Below are 24,322 nucleotides of genomic sequence, written 5' to 3' on the forward strand. Positions count from 1 at the left end.
ATCATTTGACCGAACAAAACAAAGCAGCATGCGATGAAAGTGGTGAAGACACGACATAGCGACGTGGAAGCAAGGGTAGAGGTGCAACATTGGAGCAATGGCAGAACAAGACCTCTGGCTCAGCGACGGTGGGACATCACTTCGTGGGCTTCAAAAAGCAGTGGTGCGCGAAGGATGGATAGAAGACGCAACTGTGCGGCGGTGACACAGCGGCAATGGTGCAGTGTCCGAGCAACGGAAGAATTGCGATTCTTCTTGGCAAGTTAGCGACGGTGGCACTGGAAAGCTTTGTTTCCGACGATAGGGAAAGCGGTGGTGAGGTGATGCAGTGATAAAACAAGATTGACATTAGAGGTAGGTGAAAACATGATTTAGGTTAGGAAAAAAGGTAAAATGGAAAAGTGAAATTGAAAATACAGTGGGTAATTACATTGGATATTATTTTCTTGTTTAATTAATCTAGGATGAGTTTATTGTTCACATTATTTATAATTTTCGTTATTTACCTAACGAAATTGTTAAGCAAATTAGTGAGCTAATCACTAGATCAATCAAAATTAGTTTTTTATTTTTTTTGAATCCAGTTGGTTTATTTAGAATTTTAGATGCTACTTTGATTTTCTTGGTGTATTTTTTATTTTTATTTTTCTTTTGTTAGAATTGGTTGACTTCATCTTATTTTTGGTATGTGTTTTATTTTTGGTATGGAATTTGTGTTTGATTTCTTAATTTTTTTTAAATGAATTGGACAATTTTTAATTTTAAGTACCACATAATATATCCACCCATTTCTCAACAGTTAGGAGATTTTTTTGATTGGGTGCAATTGGTGGGACTTAAAACTCTAGATAAAAAAGAAGAGAATATGCTATTTGAACTAATTTATTGACCAATAATTCATTGATGGGCTAAACTTTGTCCCTGTATACTCCTATGACCAACATTAAAAATCTAATTCCTCATGTTTGTACGGTATGATGATGTGTCCAGTGACCAGTGACTCTGATTACGCTTCCTTAGCTTCTTCAAACTTCGGTACCATAACCAAATTGGAATTTGGAAGTATCCCTTTTCACTCTCTGGATCCTTTTTTGCACTTGGGTAATCTCAAGTTGTTTTCTTTGTTGAAGATGCAGTGTGATCATAGATAGATTCATATGTGATCATATTATCTGGTTGGTTGATTTTTGTTCTTTAGTTTCGTTTGACCTTATTTTTAACATAAATTTTTATATGAGCACTTGTATTAATGTTAAAGTACCCATTTCCATTCCTAGTTTATGTATAATTGAGCATAGGGTATTAAATCCTCTTGATTTCTAGATAATAATCTATTAATATATAATAGAAGAGTAATAGTTGGTTTGTTGAACGACAAGTATATAGGTTTGTTGAGTGACTAAGTGGCGCTTTGTATAATCAATAAGTGACATCAGTAAATAATAACCAAAAATCTATTCTCTCTTTTCTTGACCTTTGGTCCTTTACTGCGTCTAGGTCACACGCTGCTTGACCACCATTTTATCTATCATATAGACGACAAACCAAATTTCAGTGAGAATTCAAATTTTAAATCTGGGATTTATTTTTCTTCAAAGCCCGTCCCTTTTCTCTCCTCTCACACGTTCTCCTTCCAACCCACTTTCCCACCGTAGCAGTGAAGAAGAAACCACGCCGGTGAAGGGAAGCGCAATGGATGAAGCAGAAAAGGGAGACGACGGAGGCGACGACCGCAGTGAGAGAGGTTGTCGTCGCTACTGAATCAATTGAAGAGAAAAAATAGAATAGTCAGGGAGAAAGGAAGAAGAAGGAGGTGACGACAGTAATGGAGGCCACTGCTGCTGCTAAATCCACCACCGAAGAAGAAAGTCATTGGAAAGAGAGGAGAGCAAAAAATTGGAAGAAGAAAAGTAGAGAGGAAGACCCGAAGCAGAGAACGTGGAAGAGGAGGAGCCCTTCAGCTACGATACACCGCCGCTTCACCGTCGTCACCACCGCTTCACCGTCGTCACCGCCGTAAAGCACCATAGCCACCGTGCCATTGACCTGGTCTTGCTTTTGCCCCCCTTATCTGTTTTGCCTCTGCCATGGTTTTATAATTGCTAATTTGCTATTTTTTCTTTCTGCTCTTTCCTGCCATTAAAAATCATGAGACAGAAGTTAAAGTATGAACTTAAGGTATTTTTCTTTCATGCAATTTATGTTTTATAACAGTGATAACGAATATGGTGACCAAAAGCATATATCATAATATTCACTTCTAAAGCTCATACATTTTCTTCATTATTCATCCAAAATCGTGTTTTGAGATCCATCTTTTAAAGATCTTATTTTTGAGAATCAATGATAGTACTATCAACATTGAGAATCTCTAATCTGTCTTCTGATCAAATGATAATGGTATATGGATAAATTTTAGTTTGTTCAAATCTGTATTGTAAAGCCCTAAATTATTTCTGGCAAAATACACTATTTTTGCCAACTAAGTTTATTGGCGGGTTTCAATAATCAAGAATTGATTAAAAGACTTGGAATTAAATTAAGGATTAAGAAGAATCTTTTTACCTAGTTTATCTAATTGTTGAACTTTTTTTTTTACCAAAATAGGGAAATTCGAACCCGTAACCTCTAATTGAGTATAATTGAGTATGAGAAGACTATATCATTTAAGTTATAGCTGGTAGGCTGATTGTTGATTTATGGATGTATTGATAAATTGAAAGTGAAATTGTGTGACTGATGATGATTGAATGATCATTTAAAGTTATGTGTAAATTCTTGATCAATTTGATGAAACATGGCTTATTTAAGAATTATTCAATGATTAGGGGTCAAATTGTAAATAACATAAAACTAGTATGAGTTATGCTATTTGGACAAAATTGTAATTTTAGAAGAGTTTGAGGTCTTTGATGTAAAATACAAAAGTTGGCTTATTTGAAATGATCTAAAACTCAAATAAGTCCGTAGAGGGTAATTCTAGTCAAATGGAGGTTGAGATTAATAATGTAAATTTTAATAAGTATAAAGATAAAATGATAATTTTAGAGAACAAGGGCTAAGTTGCAAAAGATGATAAATTGTAAGATCTTCAACAAGAGGTGAGCCAAATCATTTTTCACATCTAGATGTGTAACACCAAAACAGTGTGGAAAGAAGAATATGTATACACAATCAGTGCACACAAAATACTTCATATCAGTGTAGAACTGTAGCTAGTTCGCCACATGATCAAACGATGCTCACAAGTTTCTTTAAATCGGTCAGTACCATTCTTAAAATGGTTGACTTTTTAGTTGGGTATGTTTAGGCATTCAAGCGGATGGCAACTAAAAGTGCAATGTCACTTTGAATTTCTATTCCAAACAACGTGGATATGTTCATAGTGAAGATGGAAAATATTACAGAGATAATATAATAATGATACCATTTCTGAGCCTTCACCTAATAACTTACACTTCTAGTCTAATACATTATGTTCAGAAGAAAATTACATTAGTAACATTCATTACATTGCTAAAACATATTTCTTTTACTGCAGCAAGGAAACTATTATTGGAAAAGAATCATCCAACCATGGTCCTCTTTCGCCCTCTTTGTCGCACTACAATAAAATTGTTAAGTGTGACTATAAGTAACATTTCTTGAAAAGAAAGAGGAAAGGGGGGAAAATCTAAATTTCAAACAAGAGGGAAGTTGATACCTTGAGCAAGTTTATTCAATGTGGATGACCACTGCTTTGATGACTTGCGGTATGCAGCAAGTATTCGATCCATCTGTCAAGGAAGATTATGGTATCGTACTAAGTGAGAAATCAATATTGTTTGTTGCCTCTGTTTGATGAAGCATAAAGCATTTTTTTTTCAATAAAAGAAACCAAGCACAAAGAATATTAGATCAGCATAAAATAAGCTATATATTAGAACAGAATAACAATCTATAGTCCCTCATTGGAAATCTTGACTCAGCTAGCATGAGCATCTTGGGAATGTCTCACCATCTCCGCACGTTTGAACTCCGTTAATTATCATGCTAATCATAAATTAGGCTTTAGTTTTAATTGCCAAGTCAGGGTTACAGGGTTACACACTCTTGTGCAAGTAATCGATGAGAGGCAGTCATTCTAGAAGGAGATTAAGCAGTACCTGGACTAATGCATTGACCTAGCTGCCGAGGCATTATTATTTTTTCTTGGTTTCAGTTCATATCTCACATTCGGAGCTACAACCCAACTAGTAATATATATTATCAATATATGTCACAGACTCTTTAGAAGCCAAATACAATTTAAGAATTTAAAAATAAATAAATAAATAAAAACCCCAAGGTTGAAACTAGTGATGACTCATTAGAAATTCTAATAGACATTATTGTGTGCGCACTCTTATAGTTCTCATAAAGCTATATAATAAGCCTGCAATCACAATTCACAACTGGAAATATTTCTAACAGCACCATTTTGTTTGAAGCACAACAAACACAAACAATGGCACTTCTAATCTGCAGCATATGCGCATACAAGTTAGGATTATTGAAAAAGGGCATAATGAATTACCACATTCCCACATGACGAATGCATTGAAAGAAGAGCTCTTTCCAGAACATACAAATCAACAGCTTTATCTTCTGGTAGAGTTGAAGTGAAGCTCAATCCAAAGTCAATTAGGACCTGCATAAAAACACAGTTGAGTTATGTTTTATCAGTTTTATGATATTTTCCATAATTACATAATTTGAGTCTACAAATAACAATAGTCCTAATGAGATGACAGTTAAAACAACTCACCAATTGATTGGTACCACTCTTCAGCAACATATTTGATGTTGTTAAGTCACCATGAATAAGGCCACCATCATGCAATTTACCAATTGCATCACCAACTTGGGAAGCAATATCATCAAGCCGCTCTTCAACAACACCTTTCAACCCAAATTCAAGAAGTACTTCTTTGAGGGAAGGGCCCTCAACATACTCAAAAGTTAAAGTGTTCAACACAGTATCCACGGCATAGAGTGCAGGAGTACAAACCCCAAGCTTTCTCGCTTTGGTCATGCACCTAGCCTCCTGTTCAAACAAATTGATTTGATTGGTAAAAGGATAGCATGTCAAAATAATTCAAAAAGCACAGAAAATAGTAATACAACTAAACCTTTTCTCACCATATGGCATCAGCTACATGAATTAAACCAAGTCATTGAATTCCGGGGCATCATAATAAACATAAACAGAAAATAATGAAACTATTGTGATACTCACAGCATTTAAGCGCCTAAGGGTAAGCTTAATATCCAAAGTTGGATGCCTATACTTCTTTGAGAAGCGTTCCTTGATAACAGACCTCCTCCCCACAAAATTGGACTCAAAAACCCTCTACAAAGAATGATTAAAATCAACAGAACAAAAAGCAAGTCAACTATATCAGACATGGATGGGTTTTTGAAAATTCATATAAAGGAAGTTGACAATATGACATTGACGTATATTAGCACTTACAGCTTCAGCACCTTGCTTTAACAGAACGAGCGGGCTGTGGTTTGCACAAGCTTCAGTCTCCTCCATTATGGTAGAAAATTCCTTCAATTTGACAAAATGGAAAATCGGGTATAGAAATGGTAAAGTTACGATATTGATTTGAATGCGATGATATTCAAGTGAAAATAGTTGAGAGACAATGACATAACCAAGCAATTTGAAGAACTAACTGACAGTGTTTGGAAAGTTGAATATGTGAGAATTAACTTCTGATGTTAGGAACTAGTATACTAATGGAATCGATTCAATTATATGATTTGAAATGACTATTTAAATGAAATAAAACATTATATTTTAATAGTTACACACACAATTATTTTTTAAACAGCATGATATAATCAAAATCAAATCAATAACCAATGTATAAATCAGTTTTTTTTTTTCATCATTGTGCGGACTGTATAATTGATACAAAATCATATTACATAAAAAATTTATACAATATCAATAGCATGACAATCCATGATTACAAATTGAATACCACAGCTTCCAAATTGATCCTATCAAATTATTTGACAAGCATCTCTAGTCTCTACTGCACCACAAACAATTCCATACAAAATTTCATATTCTAAATGATAGCATTTCACATTTGGGGTTTAAGGTTGACAAAAGTCCGAAGGGGGCAAAAATTGATGGTAGCATTTCACGTTGAAATCGGTAAAGTTTTTTAGTTTTTACTTCTCACAAAAACGAGGGTTTTGATGACGGAAGGAAGCAAGGCAACATCATTGTGTGTATGCTTTGGGAACAAGAGAGTGAAGCGCTGAAAGAGTTAAAAGGGAAATAGCAGAATAAAACTCACAAAGAAGGATGTAACGGTTGCGGTGGAAGGAGAGCGAAGACCAACGGTGACGGCGGCGGCGAGGAGTGGCGGGACCGCGGGAGAAGAGCAGCAGGGACGCTCACTTGGCAGTTGGTGGCTGTGGAAGAAACAAGCGGGGAACACAGAGAGAAGGGTTTTAGATTTGGAAAAGTATATGAAACCAAAATAAAATCATATTAATTTATATTAATAATTAATTTTAATTTTTTTAAATTTAAAATTTAGAAAAATTAAAATTAATTAAGTAAACTTAACTAAAATTTATAAAAGTCTTTTTTTTATATTAATCTATTTATTTTCAACAATTACATACACTTCTTTTTTATTGTCAGACTATTTCTGTATCTCCACCGCGATTCATTCCTCTTTTATCACCGACATCTGACTTGTCAGATTCGTCACCGTCGACAAAAATTGCTTTTCTTTCGCAAACCAGATCAAATTCAAGGTTATATTCATATTTCTTTTAGTCATAGTTATCAGAACCGAACCGGTGATCGAACCGGTGAAATTACTGGGTCACTGGGTTACTGATTCAACCGGTGGGTCACTGGTTGAACCGGTTAACCTGGTATAATTAAATAATTATGTAAAATTTAATTATTTTTTCTTTATTATAAGTACTTTTATTTTGTTTTTATAAAAATAGTTATCATTTTCAAATTTTAATACTTTATTAATTAATTTATATTTATTGTATTATTATATTATTATAAATAAAAACTTACATACAGTTAATTTTTATGTGAAGTTGATATTTAAAAATAGTTAGATGATTTGATAAGTTTAACTAAATATCATCTAATGATTTTCAACTATCAATTTCATATGAAGACAATTGCATGTGAGTCTTTACTTATTATTATATACTACAAGTATTTATTAAAAAAAAATTAATAAATATCATATAATCATGAAAAGAAAAAATAATTTGTGATTAATAATTTTTTTGTTTATCTTAATATATATATATATATATTAATAAAATTTATAGTTAAATAAAATATAATTGATTTAAAAATGAGGGACTTTAAAATTAAAATTAATTGAATATAAGTATAATAAAAAGTTACTATATGTATTATATATTGGATATAGGTTGGCAAGAAATAGTGCAGCTTGGTGGCATGGGCGTCCTACTTGCATCCTTCATGTGACAAGTTTGACACTTGGCACGCTGGAGCATGAGGAGAGCATGGTGGACTTGCAGAATCCAGATGCGTCGTAGCTTCGCCTTCGGTTGGGACCGAGCGGTTTGGTCCGGGCCGGTTTTCACCGATTGGCAAGAAGCAGTGCAGCTTGGTGGCATGGGCGTCCTACTTGCATCCTTCATGTGACAAGTTTGAACCCCATTGTAGCTATTTTGAAAAATTTTCCAAAAAACACAAAGCTTTGACACTTGGCACGCTGGAGCATGAGGAGAGCATGGTGGACTTGCAGAATCCAGATGCGTCGTAGCTTCGCCTTCGGTTGGGACTGAGCGGTTCGGTCCGGGCCGGTTTTCACCGGTTTTGGCCGATTCGTTTCGAGTTTAACCGGTTTATTCCGGTTCTCGGCCTTGAACGGTCTTATCCTTGGACTGGACCGGTATAGGGTTCGGTTTATCAGTTTTTCGGTCGAACCGGCCGGTCCGGTCCGGTTCTGCTAACTATGCTTTTAGTTCTTTATGTTCTCCTGAATTTCTTGACTGTTATGATCTAGTTCCCTTTTATAGAATGCGCTCCTTTTGTGTTTGAACACACTCTTTTCTTATTAAAAAAAAAACATCTGTAATTATTAATCTCCTTGGAGATTTGAAATGAAGGGAGAAGAGAGTTTTGCTTCCTCTATCTTTTCCTTCTATTCCAAAAAAATAGAAAAAAATTTTCAAGTGGCCTTTTACTTGATCTTTGCCACGTGCTAATTGGTATTTATTATTTGCTGCGTTGTTGAAATACAGGAGTTAAACACTGCCGAAGATTTCATCACATTGTATGAAGAGATTCTACCTTGTACACAATCATTTTGATGATTAAAGAGACTGCAAACTACACACTTGATCTTAGTTAAAAGGAGTACTTAAACAATTACAGAAATAAAAAAATATTTATTTAATATGAAAAAAACATCCTAATACTTAACAAAAAAATATCCAGTTATATTTTAGCAAAAATAATTAAATATCTATAAAATTTTTTAAAAAATAAAATTCTTAAAGAAATAGAGACATTCGCATTTGCAATATAAAAAAATTCGAAAAATATATAAAAGAACATCCATTTAGTATGAAAAAGAAACATTCTAATACTTAGTAGAAGAAACATCCATATATATTAACTCGTAGAGATTTTGGATTCCCCTAAAAATATTTGACTGGTTTTTGGCTAATATCCTTTTGGTTCCCTAGCATTGCTCTATTTAGTTTTTTTATTTTAGATAAGCTAGGGACATTTTTGGTATATTAACTTTTATGTAAGATATTTTTGGTATCTCATGAATCTAACTATTATTTTTTTATTATAAAAAAGGCAATTATAAATTTAACATTTTAACTAGTATAAATGGATAATAAGTTAATCTATCAAATTTTCGTTTTTTTTAACTAGGAGTGCGATTCAAAGGATAAAGTAGTTATTGATACATTAGTAAATTACTTTTTATAGAGATCATTTAATTTAATTATTTGATTGTTGAGGATTGGTTTAACCAATTATTTAAATGATTAGTAATTAATTAAGAATGATTAAATAATGAAAAATCTCCAATCCCCAAAAAAAGAAGAGATAAAAAATGGCTTTATCCAAACAAATAATAAAAAATCAAAAAAATATTTATTCTAAAAAAAACTAAATTATTTAACACTTTTATTTATATTTTAATATTTAACACTAAATACAAGATTAAAATATAACTATTTTAAAAATATTATAATTAGTAAGAGAGAGAAAATTGAGATTTTACGTGAAATCGAAAAAGTAAATTAAATATGTAAAACATAAAATTTTGGGCAAAAAACCCAATTAAATTAAGGAGAGCACAAATTTACATGATTCAGCCAAATGCAAAACATCTTCATTAATCAACCAAAGTAGATTTATATGAAGTTCGAAAGAGGTAGATTCGAACTACATTTGCTCATAATTCGAACTAGCTCATTTCGAATTATATAGTAACACACGATGAAGCTAATTCAAATATACTTGATTCGAATTATGAAAACGTATAATTCGGACTAGGTTGCTTCGAACTACGTTTGTGCACTGTTCCCAAAGTAGTTCGAACCTAGTTGATTCGAATTAGTAGCAATTCGCCTATATAAGTAATTCGAATGGAGTTGATTCGAATTACACTAGGAACGACTATATAAGGAGTTCGAACCAAGCTCATTCGATTCACTTTTCCATTTTCATACCCCACCAAATCCCAGAGAAAACGACTCAGATTCGCTCCGACAAAGACTCGAGCAGAATACTCAGCCAATGGGGGACGATCCGGGAAGGCTATATCGTTTGGATGGAGTTGCTCACATAGCCGGGGTCATCAACGACGAGATTAGTAGATAGAAAATTTTGTGCTAGTGGTTTATCTGAGATTAGTGGTTTTGTATGCGGTTTTGTTGGCGGTTTATGTTATTGGTTTATGTTAGTGGTATTGCAAGTGGTTTATTTTAGAAGTTTTGCATGGTTTTTAGTTGGCGGTTTATGTTAGTAGTTTTTGTTAGTGGTATTACATGCGGTTTATTTTAGTGGATTTGTATGCGGTTTTGTTGATGGTTTATGTTAGCGATTTATGTTAGCGGTTTATGTTGGTGGTATTGGAAGTGGTTTATTCAGTGGTTTTGCTAGACGGTTTATGTTAGTAGTAACATAGGTGGTTTTCTTAAGTGGATTTGCATGTGGTTTATGTTAGTGGTTTATGTTAACGGTTTATGCATGCTGACTTGCTAGGGGATTTATTATAAATATTTTGCATGTGGTTATTGTTAGTGGTTTCCATAAGTGGTTTATGTTGTTAATTGTTTTTGTTAGTGGTTTTGTAAGTGATTCTAACTACGCGGTCCATGTAATGCGCAGCCCCAGCGATGCATCTCGAGCATGCGGCCGCAGCAGGGCATGCGACTCGATGAGCGGTACGTTCCGTACTTGCAAATGGCTGGATTATACCATCTTGCGAGACTGAACGATAGATGGTTCCGATTAGACGAGCCCTTTATCAGTGCCTTCGTCGAGCGGTGGCGTCCGGAGACGCACACATTCCACATGCCGTTCGGAGAGTTCACGATCACACTTCAGGACGTGGCCTACCAGTTGGGATTGCCAGTGGATGGACGTTATGTTAGTGGTTCCCTGATAGATTTCCAGATATACATCCATGGTAGCCGTCCGGCTTGGGTGTGATTCCAGGAGTTGTTTGGTGTGTTACCTCCTGCGAACCAAATTCAGAAGTTCGCAGTGAACTGCACACCTGGTTCCAGGAGACTTTTGAAGAGTGCCCCGCGGGAGCTGATGAGGAGACAGTGAGGCGCTTTACTCGTGCCTATATCATGATGTTGTTGGGCACCCAATTGTTTGCCGACAAGTCTGGCAACCGTGTTCACATTAGATGGCTATCCTATGTGGCTAGGCTTGAGGAGATAGGTGGATACAGCTGGGGTCGGCGGCACTAGCATGGTTATACAGGTGCATATGCCGAGTGGCTAACAGGCATGTGGTGAAGTTAGCAGGCCCGTTACAGTTGCTTCAGTCCTGGATCTTCTGGCACTTTTCTGGATTTAGGCCTGTTGATTATGATGAGTTCAGCTAGCCCTTGGCCTCAAGGTATCATTCTTGGACTTTTCTATTTCGAGTTAAATTATTGAATTCCATGTCCGTTTATAATGTTATACTATTTTGTCACACTTTTTACACGCTATAACACCGATGTGATATGCAGGTGGTCAGGTCACAATCCTTCCGGTAGCGAGAAGGGACCTCGAGTGCAGATGTGGAGGCTCAAGATAGACATGTTACAGGCCATGGATGTGAGTATACTAACCTCATATGACTAGTTAATTAAAGTTTCAGACTTCGGTTTACGATTTGGCCTTACAATGTTGAGATGTTTTTTCAGTTTATCTGGATGCCATATAGCTCGCCGACGTCCTTCAGGTTGTGCATTCGGAGGTGTTGGAGCCTCCTCATACAGTCTTATGGCGGACAAATAGTTTGGCCAACCTACCGTAAGTTGCCTTGAGCAGCGAGCAGACAGGGAGATTCCTGACCCCCTTGAGGATGGAATTAACACACTCGGAGATATTTGTCGTCATGTGCCCAAATCTCCAACCCTCATTACGATGCTGTGTCCACAATGAATATTCAATCCGGTTCGCTCACTCACACATGGCAGGGTCTTTAGACCGCAGAATATCAAACCAGTAATCGAACTCCACCTCGGTCTTAGCATAAACTGCATTCACAAGTAGCCTTCTTGCGTCCTTGCCCGTGAAGGTAAGTGCGAAATTTGCTGCCACATGTCGAATGCAGAATGCGCGATACGTAGCTGGAGGTAGCCATCCTTTGTTCGGAGCCTCAAGGGCGGCCTTGATGCCGTTATGCCTGTCTGATATAACCAGCAGTCCCGGCTGCGGAGTCACGTGCTGACGCAGGTAGGAGAGGAAGAAGGACCAAGACTAGGCACCCCTCAACCAGGGCGAATGCAACAGGCAGAATATTGGAATTCCCGTCCTGTGCAATCACGACGGGCAATGTTCCGCCATACTTGCCATACAAATGGGTGCCATCAATACTGAATAACGGCTTGCAATGACGGAATGCCTCGATACATGGTAGAAACGTCCAAAACAGTCGGTGAAAATAAGCTTGCGACTCGTCCACCTGTCCCCCAACTCGAACTGGGCTCGTCCTAAGGACTGCAACCGTACCAGGCATCGTCAACTGAACTCCTAACACCCACCTAGGGAGCTTGTTATACGACTCATCCCAGTCACCATAGATGTGGGCAACGGCCTTCTACTTTGCCAGCCAGACTGATGAGCGGATAATTTGTACGCTTTTTGGCATTGTTTTTAGTATGTTTTTGGTAGGATCTAGTTAGTTTTTAGTATATTTTTATTAGTTTTTAGTTAAAATTCACTTTTCTGGACTTTACTATGAGTTTGTGTGTTTTTCTATGATTTCAGGTATTTTCTGGCTAAAATTGAGGGACCTGAGCAAAAATCTGATTCAGAGACTAAAAAGGACTGCAGATGCTGTTGGATTCTGACCTCCCTGCACTCGAAGTGGATTTTCTGGAGCTACAGAAGCCCAATTGGCGCGCTCTCAACGGCGTTGGAAAGTAGACATCCTGGGCTTTCCAGCAATATATGATAGTCCATACTTTGCCCAAGATTTGATGGCCCAAACCGGCGTTCAAAGTCACCCTCAGAAATCCCAGCGTTAAACGCTGGAACTGGCACCAAAGTGGGAGTTAAACGCCCAAACTGGCATAAAAGCTGGCGTTTAACTCCAAGAAGAGTCTCTACACGAAAAAGCTTCATTGCTCAGCCCAAGCACACACCAAGTGGGCCCGGAAGTGGATTTTTATGTCATTTACTCATTTCTGTAAACCTTAGGCTACTAGTTTTCTATAAGTAGGACCTTTTACTATTGTATTTTGATCTTTTGGACATCAAAGGGTAGCTATCTTCATTTTATGCTATCTTAGGTCATTGGGAGGCTGGCCATTCGGCCATGCCTAGATCTTGTTCTTATGTATTTTCAACGGTGGAGCTTCTACACACCATAGATTAAGGTGTGGAGCTCTGCTGTACCTCGAGTTTTAATGCAATTACTATTGTTCTTCCATTCAATTCCGCTTGTTCTTGTTCTAAGATATCACTTGTTCTTCAACTTGATGAATGTGATGATCCGTGACACTCATCATCATTCTCACCTATGAACATGTGACTGACAACCACCTCTGTTCTACCTTCGATTGGGTGAATATCTCTTGGATTCTTTAATCGGAATCTTCGTGGTATAGGCTGGAACTGATGGCGGCATTCAAGAGAATCCGGAAGGTCTAACCTTGTCTGTGGTATTCTGAGTAGGATTCAATGATTGAATGACTGTGACGTGCTTCAAACTCCTAGCAGGCGGGGCGTTAGTGACAGACGCAAAAGAATCGATGGATTCTATTCCGGCCTGACCGAGAACCGACAGCTGAATTCCGCGTGCTGTGACAGAGCATATGCAATCGTTTTCACTGAGAGGATGGGAGGTAGCCATTGACAACGGTGAAACCCTACACAAGCTTGCCATGGAAAGGAGTAAGAAGGATTGGATGAAGACAGTAGGAAAGCAGAGAGACGGAAGGGAAGGCATCTTCATGCGCTTGTCTGAAGTTCCTACCAATGAATTACATAAGTACCTCTATCTTTATCTTTATGTTTATTTTCATTCATCATCATATCATTTGAGTTTGCCTGACTAAGATTTACAAGATGACCATAGCTTGCTTCATACTAACAATCTCCGTGGGATCGACCCTTACTCGCGTAAGGTTTATTACTTGGACGACCCAGTGCACTTGCTGGTTAGTTGTGTGAAGTTGTGTAATGCCATGGTACTGAGCTACCAAGTTCTTGGGGTTCATGACCGGGGATTATGAGAGTTGTGAAAAGTATTGTTCACAATTTCGCGCACCATTTTTGGCGCCGTTGCCGGGGATTGTTCAAGTTTTGAGCAAGCTTTTGGTAACATCAGTGCCAAGGATTGTTCAGTTTGGACAACTGACGGTTCATCTTGTTGCTTAGATTAGGTATTTATTTTTTTTCGAAATTCTTGAAGATGAATTCTAGAGTTTCATGATGATTTGTTGAAGTCTGGCTGGCTGAGAAGCCATGTCTAATCTCATTGGACCGAGGTTTCAACTTATCATCACAAAAGCTTGTTGATTCTTATCAATCTTGCTTTTGGAGCAGTGATCTGCTAAGGCTTGGCTGGCCTTTGGCCATGTCTAGTGTTTTGGACCGAAGCTTTCTTTGAAAGCTTGGCTGGCTGTGAAGCCATGTCTAATTCCTGGACCGGAGTCTTAGACTAGCATTGCACTGATTCCTGGAATTCTCATTAAGAATTTTGATACCTTTTTCCACTTAATTTTCGAAAAACACAAAAAAATCAAAAAAATCATAAAATCCAAAAATTTCTTGTTTGAGTCTAGTGTCTCATCTTAAGTTTGGTGTCAATTGCATGCATTCATTCATGTGTCTTAAGGATTTTCAAGTAGTTATTGATGATTTCTTACTCTAATCTTTGAATTCTCTTGACTTGAGTATTTGTGTGTCTCATATGCATTCTCATTAGTGTCAGTAGTATACAAACTGCTAAGTTTGGTGTCTTGCATGCATTGTTATTTGATTCTTGTTGCATTTTGACTTTTTCTTATTATTAAAAATCCAAAAATACTTTAATTTGTGTCTTCTCAAGTCAATAATACAGAGAATTGAAGATTCAGAACATACAGCAGAGGAATTGCACAGAAAAAGCTGGGCGTTCAAAACGCCCAGTGAAGAAGGACAGACTGGCGTTTAAACGCCAGCCAGGGTACCTGGTTGGGCGTTTAACGCCCAAAAAGGTATAGTTTTGGGCGTTAAACGCCAGAATGTGCACCATTCTGGGCGTTTAACGCCAGGATGGCACAAGGGGGAAGATTCTGTTTTTCAATGCAATTTTTTTTCAGTTTTCAAAGTTTTTCAAAATCAAATCTTTTTCAAATCATATCTTTTCAATCAAATCTCTTTCAAATTTAATTTCTTTCTTTTTTTCAAAGATACTTGCTACCAATTAATGATTTGATTCAACATTTCAAGTATGTTGCCTTTTCTGTTGAGAAAGGTTTAATGTTTGAATCATATCTTTTCTTGTTAGCCAAGTTTTTAATTTTCAAAATCAAATCTTTTTAAAATGTTTTTCAAATCATATCTTCTCAATCACATCTTTTTAAAACCAATCATATTTTCTTAACCACATCTTTTTCAAAATAGTTTTCAATCATATCTTTTTAATTTCTAAATTCAAAATCTTTTTCAAAAAATCACTTGATCTCTTTCTCACTCTTGGTTTTCGAAAATTAATTAGTGTTTTTCAAAAATGTTTTCAAAATTTTTACTTAATTTTCGAAAATTACTTCCCTTCTTCTCACATCCTTCTATTTATGGACTAACACTATTCCTTAATGCAAAATTCGAACTCCATCTCCTCTGACAAAGTTCGAATTTTCTACTTCTGTCTTCTCCTCTTCTTTTCCTCTGACACTTCAAGGAATCTCTATACTGTGACATAGAGGATTCCACATTTCTTGTTCTCTTCTCTCTCATATGAGCAGGAGCAAAGACAAAGGCATTCTTGTTGAGGCTGATCCTGAACCCGAAAGGACCTTGAAAAGAAAGCTAAGAGAAGCCAAAGCACAACTCTCTTTAGAGGACCTGACCGAATTCTTCAAGGAAGAAGAACACATGGCAGCCGAAAACAACAATGCCAACAATGCAAGGAAGGTGCTGGGTGACTTTACTGCACCTACTCCCGATTTCTATGGGAGAAGCATCTCTATCCCTGCCATTGGAGCAAACAACTTTGAGCTTAAGCCTCAATTAGTTTCTCTAATGCAACAGAATTGCAAGTTCCATGGACTTCCACTGGAAGATCCTCATCAGTTTTTAGCTGAGTTCTTGCAAATCTGTGACACTGTCAAGACTAATGGGGTTGACCCTGAGGTCTACAGACTTATGCTATTCCCTTTTGCTGTAAGAGACAGAGCTAGGACATGGTTAGATTCTCAACCTAAAGAAAGCCTGGACTCTTGGGAAAAGCTAGTCAATGCCTTCTTGGCAAAGTTCTTTCCACCTCAAAAATTGAGTAAGTTTAGAGTGGAAGTCCAAACCTTCAGACAGAAGGAAGGAGAATCCCTCTATGAAGCTTGGGAAAGGTACAAACAATTAATCAGAAAGTGTCCTTCTGATATGCTTTCTGAATGGAGCATCATAGGTATTTTCTATGATGGTCTCTCTGAACTATCCAAGATGTCTTTGGATAGCTCTGCAGGAGGATCTCTTCATCTGAAGAAGACGCCTACTGAAGCTCAAGAACTGATTGAAATGGTTGCAAATAACCAATTCATGTACACTTCTGAAAGAAATCCTGTGAACAATGGGACTAGTCAGAAGAAAGGGGTTCTTGAGATTGACACTCCGAATGCCATATTGGCTCAGAACAAAATATTGACTCAACAAGTCAATATGATTTCTCAAAGTCTGTCTGGAATGCAAAATGCACCAAGCAGTACTAAGGAGGCTTCATCTGAGGAAGAAGCTTATGATCCTGAGAACCCTTCAATAGAAGAGGTGAATTACATGGGAGAACCCTATGGAAACACCTACAATCCTTCATGGAGGAATCATCCAAATCTTTCATGGAAGGATCAACAGAGACCTCAACAAGGTTTCAATAACAATAATGGTGGAAGAAACAGGTTTAGCAATAGCAAGCCTTTTCCATCATCTTCTCAGCAACAGACAGAGAATTCTAAGCAGAATATCTCTGACTTAGCAACCATGGTCTCTGATCTGATCAAAACCACTCAAAGTTTCATGACTGAAACAAGGTCCTCCATCAGAAATTTGGAGGGACAAGTGGGTCAACTGAGCAAGAAAATTACTGAACTCCCTCCTAGTACTCTCCCAAGCAATACAGAAGAAAATCCAAAAGGAGAGTGCAAGGCCATCAACATGGCCGAATTTTGGGAGGAAGGAGAGGCAGTGAACGCCACTGAGGAAGACCTCACTGGGCGTCCACTGGCCTCCAATGAGTCCCCTAATGAGGAACCATGGGAATCTGAGGCTCAAACTGAGACCATAGAGATTCCATTGGACTTACTTCTACCATTCATGAGCTCTGATGAGTATTCTTCCTCTGAAGAGGATGAGTATGTCACTGAAGAGCAAGTTGCTAAATACCTTGGAGCAATCATGAAGCTAAATGACAAGTTATTTGGAAATGAGACTTGGGAGGATGAACCCCCTTTGCTCACCAAAGAACTGGATGACTTGTCTAGGCAGAAACTGCCTCAAAAGAGACAGGATCCTGGGAAGTTTTCAATACCTTGTACCATAGGCACCATGACCTTCAAGAAGGCCTTGTGTGACTTAGGGTCAAGTGTAAACCTCATGCCTCTCTCTGTAATGGAGAAGTTAGGAATCTCTGAGGTACAAGCTGCAAGAATCTCACTAGAGATGGCAGACAACTCAAGAAAACAAGCCCATGGACTTGTAGAGGATGTTCTGGTTAAAGTTGAAGACCATTACATCCCTACTGATTTCATAGTCCTAGAGACTGGGAAATGCATGGATGAATCCATCATCCTTGGCAGACCCTTCCTAGCCACTGCAAAGGCTGTGATTGATGTTGATAGAGGAGAGTTGATCATTCAAGTGAATGAAGAATCCCTTATGTTTAAGGCTCAAGGATATCCCTCTATCATCATGGAGAGGAAGCATGAAGAGCTTCTCTCAAATCAGAGACAAACAGAGCCCCCACAGTCAAACTTTAAGTCTGGTGTTGGGAGGCCACAACCAAACTCTAAGTTTGGTGTTGAACCCCCACATTCAAACTCTAAGTTTGGTGTTGGGAGGTTCCAACATGGCTCTGAATATCTGTGAGGCTCCATGAGAGTCCTCTGTCAAGCTACTGACATTAAAGAAGCGCTTGTTGGGAGGCAATCCAATGTTTTATAATTAACTATTTTCTTTTGTTATTTTATGTTTTTTGTAGGTTGATGATCATGAGAAGTCACAAAATCAATGAAAAAAAGCAAAAACAGAATGAAAAATAGGAAGAAAAACAGCACACCCTGGAGGACGCACCCACTGGCGTTTAAACGCCAGTGAGGTTAGCTGTTGGGCGTTTAACGCCCAGTCTGGCACCATTCTGGGCGTTTAACGCCAGAAAGGGGCACCAGACTGGCGTTAAATGCCAAAAATGGGCAAGAAGCTGGCGTTAAACGCTAGAAATGGGCACTAGCCCGGCGTTTAATGCCAGAAATGGCTAAAAACGTGATTTTGTTTGCCATTTGGTGCATGGATGACTTTTCCTTGACACCTCAGGATCTGTGGACCCCACAGGATCCCCACCTACCCTACCACTCTCTCTCTTCTTCACCCATTCACCAATCACCTCAACACCTCTTTCCCAAAAACCCTTCACCTATCAAATCCCATCTTTCTCTTCACCACTCACATCCATCCCTCATAAAACCCCACCTACCTCACCATTCAAATTCAAACCACTTTCCCACCCAAACCCACCCTCAAATGGCCGAACCCTACCATCCCCCTCTCCTATATAAACCCTCCTTCACTCCTTCATTTTCACACAACATACACACCACTTCTCCCCCTCTTGGCCGAAAACAAAAGCCATTCCCTTTCCCCTCATTTCTTCTTCTTCTACTCTCTTCTTTCTTCTTTTGCTCGAGGACGAGCAAACCTTTTAAGTTTGGTGTGGTAAAAGCATTGCTTTTTGTTTTTCCATAACCATTTATGGCATCCAAGGCCGGAGAAACCTCTAGAAAGAGGAAAGGGAAGGCAAAAGCTTCCACCTCCGAGTCATGGGAGATAGAAAGATTCAACTCAAGGGTGCATCAAGACCACTTCTATGAAGATGTGGCCTTGAAGAAGGTGATCCCCGAGGTCCCTTTTTCACTCAAAAAGGGTGAATATCCGGAGATCCGACATGAGATCCAAAGAAGAGGTTGGGAAGTTCTTACCAACCCCATTCAACAAGTCGGAATCTTGATGGTTCAAGAGTTCTATGCCAATGCATGGATCACCAAGAACCATGATCAAAGTGTGAACCTGGATCCAAAGAATTATCTTACTATGGTTCGGGGGAAATACTTGGATTTTAGTCCGGAAAGTGTGAGGGTGGCGTTCAACTTGCCCATGATGCAAGGAGATGAACATCCTTACACTAGAAGGGTCAACTTTGATCAAAGGTTGGACCAAGTCCTCACAGTCATATGTGAAGAGGGCGCCCAATGGAAGAGAGATTCAAGAGGGAAGCCGGTTCAATTGAGAAGGCATGACCTCAAGCCCGTGGCTAGAGGATGGTTAGAGTTCATCCAACGCTCAATCATTCCCACTAGCAACCGGTCCGAAGTTACCATAAGACCGGGCTATCATGATCCATAGCATCATGATTGGAGAAGAAATAGAAGTTCATGAGGTATAGCCCAAGAACTCTATAGGGTGGCGGACAAGTCCTCTACCTTGGCAAGGTTAGCCTTCCCTCATCTCATTTGTCACCTCTGTTATTCAGTTGGAGTTGACATAGAGGGAGACATCCCCATTGATGAGGACAAGCCCATCACTAAGAAGAGGATGGAGCACACAAGAGACCCCACTCATCATGAGATCCCTGAGATTCCTCAAGGGATGCACGTTCCTCCACAAAACTATTGGGAGCAATTAAACACCTCCCTAGGAGAATTGAGTTCCAACATGGGACAACTAAGGGTGGAGCACTAAGAACACTCCATCATCCTCCATGAAATTAGAGAAGATCAAAGAATCATGAGGGAGGAGCAACAAAGACAAGGAAGAGACATTGAGGAGCTCAAACACTCCATAGGATCTTCAAGAGGAAGGAAGAGCCGCCATCACTAAGGTGGACCCGTTCCTTGATTTCCTTGTTCTTTATTCTTCTGTTTTTCGAATTTTAGTGCTTATGTTTATCTATGTTTGTGTCTTGTGATCATTAGTGTCTTAGTGTCTATGCCTTAAAGTTATGAATGTCCTATGAATCCATCACCTTTCTTGAATAAAAACGTGCTTAAATTGAAAAGGAAAGAATTGCATGAATTTTGAATTTTATAACAGTTTAATTATTTTGATGTGGTGGCAATATTTTTGTTTTCTGAATGTATGCTTAAACAGTGCATATGTATCTTGAATTTGTGGTTCATGAATGTTGGCTCTTGAAAGAATGATGAAAAAGGAGACATGTTACTGAGGATCTGAAAAATCATTACAATGATTCTTGAAGCAAGAAAAAGCAATGAAAAAAAAAAAGAGAGAAAACGAAAAAAAAGGGGAAAAAGAAAAAGAGAAAGAAAAGAAAGAAAAATAAAGTTGTGATCCAAGGCAATAAGAGTGTGCTTAAGAACCCTGGACACCTCTAATTGGGGACTCTAGCAAAGCTGAGTCACAATCTGAAAAGGTTCACCCAATTATGTGTCTGTGGCATGTATGTATCCGGTGGTAATACTGGAAGACAGAGTGCTTTGGGCCACGGCCAAGACTCAAAAAGTAGCTATGTTCAAGAATCATCATACCTTACTAGGAGAATCATTAACACTATCTGGATTCTAAGTTCCTAAAGAAGCCAATCATTCTGAATTTCAAATGATAGAGTGAGATGCCAAGACTATTCAGAGGCAAAAAGCTAAAAGCCCCGCTCATCTAATTAATACTGATCTTCACAGATGTTTTTGGAATTCATTGCATATTCTCTTCTTTTTATCTTATTTGATTTTCAGTTGCTTGAGGACAAGCAACAATTTAAGTTTGGTGTTGTGATGAGCGGATAATTTGTACGCTTTTTGGCATTGTTTTTAGTATGTTTTTGGTAGGATCTAGTTAGTTTTTAGTATATTTTTATTAGTTTTTAGTTAAAATTCACTTTTCTGGACTTTACTATGAGTTTGTGTGTTTTTCTGTGATTTCAGGTATTTTCTGGCTGAAATTGAGGGACCTGAGCAAAAATCTGATTCAGAGACTAAAAAGGACTGCAGATGCTGTTGGATTCTGACCTCCCTGCACTCGAAGTAGATTTTCTGGAGCTACAGAAGCCCAATTGGCGCGCTCTCAACGGCGTTGGAAAGTAGACATCCTGGGCTTTCCAGCAATATATGATAGTCCATACTTTGCCCAAGATTTGATGGCCCAAACCGGCGTTCAAAGTCACCCTCAGAAATCCCAGCGTTAAACGCTGGAACTGGCACCAAAGTGGGAGTTAAACGCCCAAACTGGCATAAAAGCTGGCGTTTAACTCCAAGAAGAGTCTCTACACGAAAAAGCTTCATTGCTCAGCCCAAGCACACACCAAGTGGGCCCGGAAGTGGATTTTTATGTCATTTACTCATTTCTGTAAACCTTAGGCTACTAGTTTTCTATAAGTAGGACCTTTTACTATTGTATTTTGATCTTTTGGACATCAAAGGGTAGCTATCTTCATTTTATGCTATCTTAGGTCATTGGGAGGCTGGCCATTCGGCCATGCCTAGACCTTGTTCTTATGTATTTTCAACGGTGGAGCTTCTACACACCATAGATTAAGGTGTGGAGCTCTGCTGTACCTCGAGTTTTAATGCAATTACTATTGTTCTTCCATTCAATTCCGCTTGTTCTTGTTCTAAGATATCACTTGTTCTTCAACTTGATGAATGTGATGATCCGTGACACTCATCATCATTCTCACCTATGAACATGTGACTGACAACCACCTCTGTTCTACCTTCGATTGGGTGAATATCTCTTGGATTCTTTAATCGGAATCTTCGTGGTATAGGCTGGAACTGATGGCGGCATTCAAGAGAATCCGGAAGGTCTAACCTTGTCTGTGGTATTCTGAGTAGGATTCAATGATTGAATGACTGTGACGTGCTTCAAACTCCTAGCAGGCGGGGCGTTAGTGACAGACGCAAAAGAATCGATGGATTCTATTCCGGCCTGACCGAGAACCGACAGCTGAATTTCGCGTGCTGTGACAGAGCATATGCAATCGTTTTCACTGAGAGGATGGGAGGTAGCCATTGACAACGGTGAAACCCTACACAAGCTTGCCATGGAAAGGAGTAAGAAGGATTGGATGAAGACAGTAGGAAAGCAGAGAGACGGAAGGGAAGGCATCTTCATGCGCTTGTCTGAAGTTCCTACCAATGAATTACATAAGTACCTCTATCTTTATCTTTATGTTTATTTTCGTTCATCATCATATCATTTGAGTTTGCCTGACTAAGATTTACAAGATGACCATAGCTTGCTTCATACTAACAATCTCCGTGGGATCGACCCTTACTCACGTAAGGTTTATTACTTGGACGACCCAGTGCACTTGCTGGTTAGTTGTGCGAAGTTGTGTAATGCCATGGTACTGAGCTACCAAGTTCTTGGGGTTCATGACCGGGGATTATGAGAGTTGTGAAAAGTATTGTTCACAATTTCGCGCACCACAGACCCTCATGTACGTCGGCCTAAACCCAAAGTGTGCGGCCGTGGCATTTAAGAGCACCTTGATGCATACGGATGCATCAGCCCGAACCATTGGCATGATGAATGCCGAGATCACATGATAATCCAAACTCCTGTGATCACTGGAGATGGAGGTCGCTAGACATGTATGTGGTCCATTGTACCTTTTGACCTCCCAAATGCCCTTGCGCTGCCGGAGGCTAAGCCGAATCAACCATGTGCACCCATTCCCAAACTCAGAACATTTCCCAACATACCGGCGATATTCAGATACTGTACCCCGCGTCGGATACTATAAGTCTTCACACTTAACACGGCCTCATCCTTGTCCTGAAATTGCTGACCAACCTGAAACTCTGTCAGACCTGCAGACCTTTCCGCATCTATAGCGCCAAAACCAGCAGGCTCCCCAGAATCTCCCTGCTGCCTCATTGCATCCAAGTCCAGAGATAAAAAATATGGATGGTACTACTGTGTGCCAGAGTTAGAACCACCTCCCACACCAGCAGGCTCACTCGGTCCAACATCATCACTACTATCATCAGCAATGATATCCGGCAACACATCGTCATCCATTGGATCATCCAACAATGTATCTCTAAGACCAGCCGGTGCAGCACATTATAAAGGGGTCGGCACATAATCCCCTATTCCAACCTCGCCGCCTCCACTTCCATCGAGATCCACAGCGAACGAAGGGGAGGCGACAGGTTGGACCGGAGGTTCATACACAGGGATGGAGGAAGATGCATCCGCAGGTCTGGAGCTAGAATCGGCTACCATAGCTAAAGTGGGGGTATTCCGGTTCGAACCCCCGAGCTGGATACCACGTCAACCAACTTCGCCAATAGTTCTGGTGTCCTCACTTTGGGAAACTGCCGGCGACAATGAAACATGACCTGCAAGTCCTCATCACTACCGATCGTGAAACAATCATATTTCACGATTTCTTGGAGGATCGAGATTAGAATGCGATAGAAGAACTTCTTAACCCGTTTCACGCCTTCTAGACCAAATTTCCGTAGAACAGAACTAGCAAGGTCATCATAGCTCGTCGTAGGCCTCACGAAAATACTGAGAGGATCCTTGTCAGTGAACTTCACACCGGATCGTGTTTTCCTCTTAATCGATCCTCTGTGCTGAACCAAGACTACAAAACTCTCCTCACTAGCCATTTTTCCACTCTAATGAGATCAATTCACGTTCACACCATATATATACACCTCTGGTCCTTTATAATTCGAACCAGCCTAATTCAAATTACATATAGTGTAATTCAAAATAGCTTGTTTCGAACTACTTGGAATTGGGTGTTGGAGGTAATTCGAATCAGTTTTATTCGAATTACTGCTTGATTCGAATTGTTGTGTGTTTCCCTCTCTATAATTTGAATCAAGGTCATTCGAATTATGTTCAAATAGAGTTCGAATTGACCTGTTTCAAACTATATACAAACGTGCATTGGCTGATTCATGAAGCAGAATTCTGTTTGGCGGATTCAGGTAAAAAAATTCCTCACCTTGGCTTAATTAGGTTTTTTACCCTAAAATTTTAATAAGATTTAAATCGTAAAATCGTCAGATTTAATATAAATTTCGTAAAATTGATTGACTTATTTAAAATCGTAATATAAAAAAAATTTTAAAATTAAATCGAGATTCTAGCTATTATCATAATTGGATAATTTTGGTCTACACTTTAT

The 24,322-nt window shown here is 38.7% G+C and overlaps 1 protein-coding gene across 1 annotated transcript; it reads right to left on the reverse strand.

The window, feature by feature from the left end:
- Positions 1-3,323: 3,323 nt before the first annotated feature.
- On the reverse strand, positions 3,324-6,496 carry LOC112711485 (uncharacterized). Its single transcript, XM_025764153.2, has 7 exons — positions 6,339-6,496; positions 5,495-5,575; positions 5,258-5,371; positions 4,787-5,065; positions 4,556-4,669; positions 3,704-3,776; positions 3,324-3,604 (listed from the first exon to the last, which is right to left on the reverse strand). The coding sequence occupies exons 2-7, from the start codon at positions 5,558-5,560 to the stop codon at positions 3,567-3,569; spliced, it is 684 nt and encodes a 227-aa protein (XP_025619938.1). The 5' UTR covers positions 5,561-5,575; positions 6,339-6,496; the 3' UTR covers positions 3,324-3,566.
- Positions 6,497-24,322: the final 17,826 nt, after the last annotated feature.

Source organism: Arachis hypogaea, chromosome 9 (genome assembly GCF_003086295.3).
Source record: "Arachis hypogaea cultivar Tifrunner chromosome 9, arahy.Tifrunner.gnm2.J5K5, whole genome shotgun sequence".
Taxonomy (NCBI): Eukaryota; Viridiplantae; Streptophyta; class Magnoliopsida; order Fabales; family Fabaceae; genus Arachis; species Arachis hypogaea.

What these genes read in the sequence shown, in the direction of transcription:
- LOC112711485 (XM_025764153.2), bottom strand. Translation starts at nt 5,560, where the DNA reads ATGGAGGAGACTGAAGCTTGTGCAAACCACAGCCCGCTCGTTCTGTTA. An exon ending in TAAAGCAAGGTGCTGAAGCT is followed by an intron (nt 5,372 to 5,494) that starts GTAAGTGCTAAT and finishes CATTCTTTGTAG; the next exon opens with AGGGTTTTTGAGTCCAATTT. An exon ending in ATTGAATAAACTTGCTCAAG is followed by an intron (nt 3,605 to 3,703) that starts GTATCAACTTCC and finishes ATTTTATTGTAG; the next exon opens with TGCGACAAAGAGGGCGAAAG.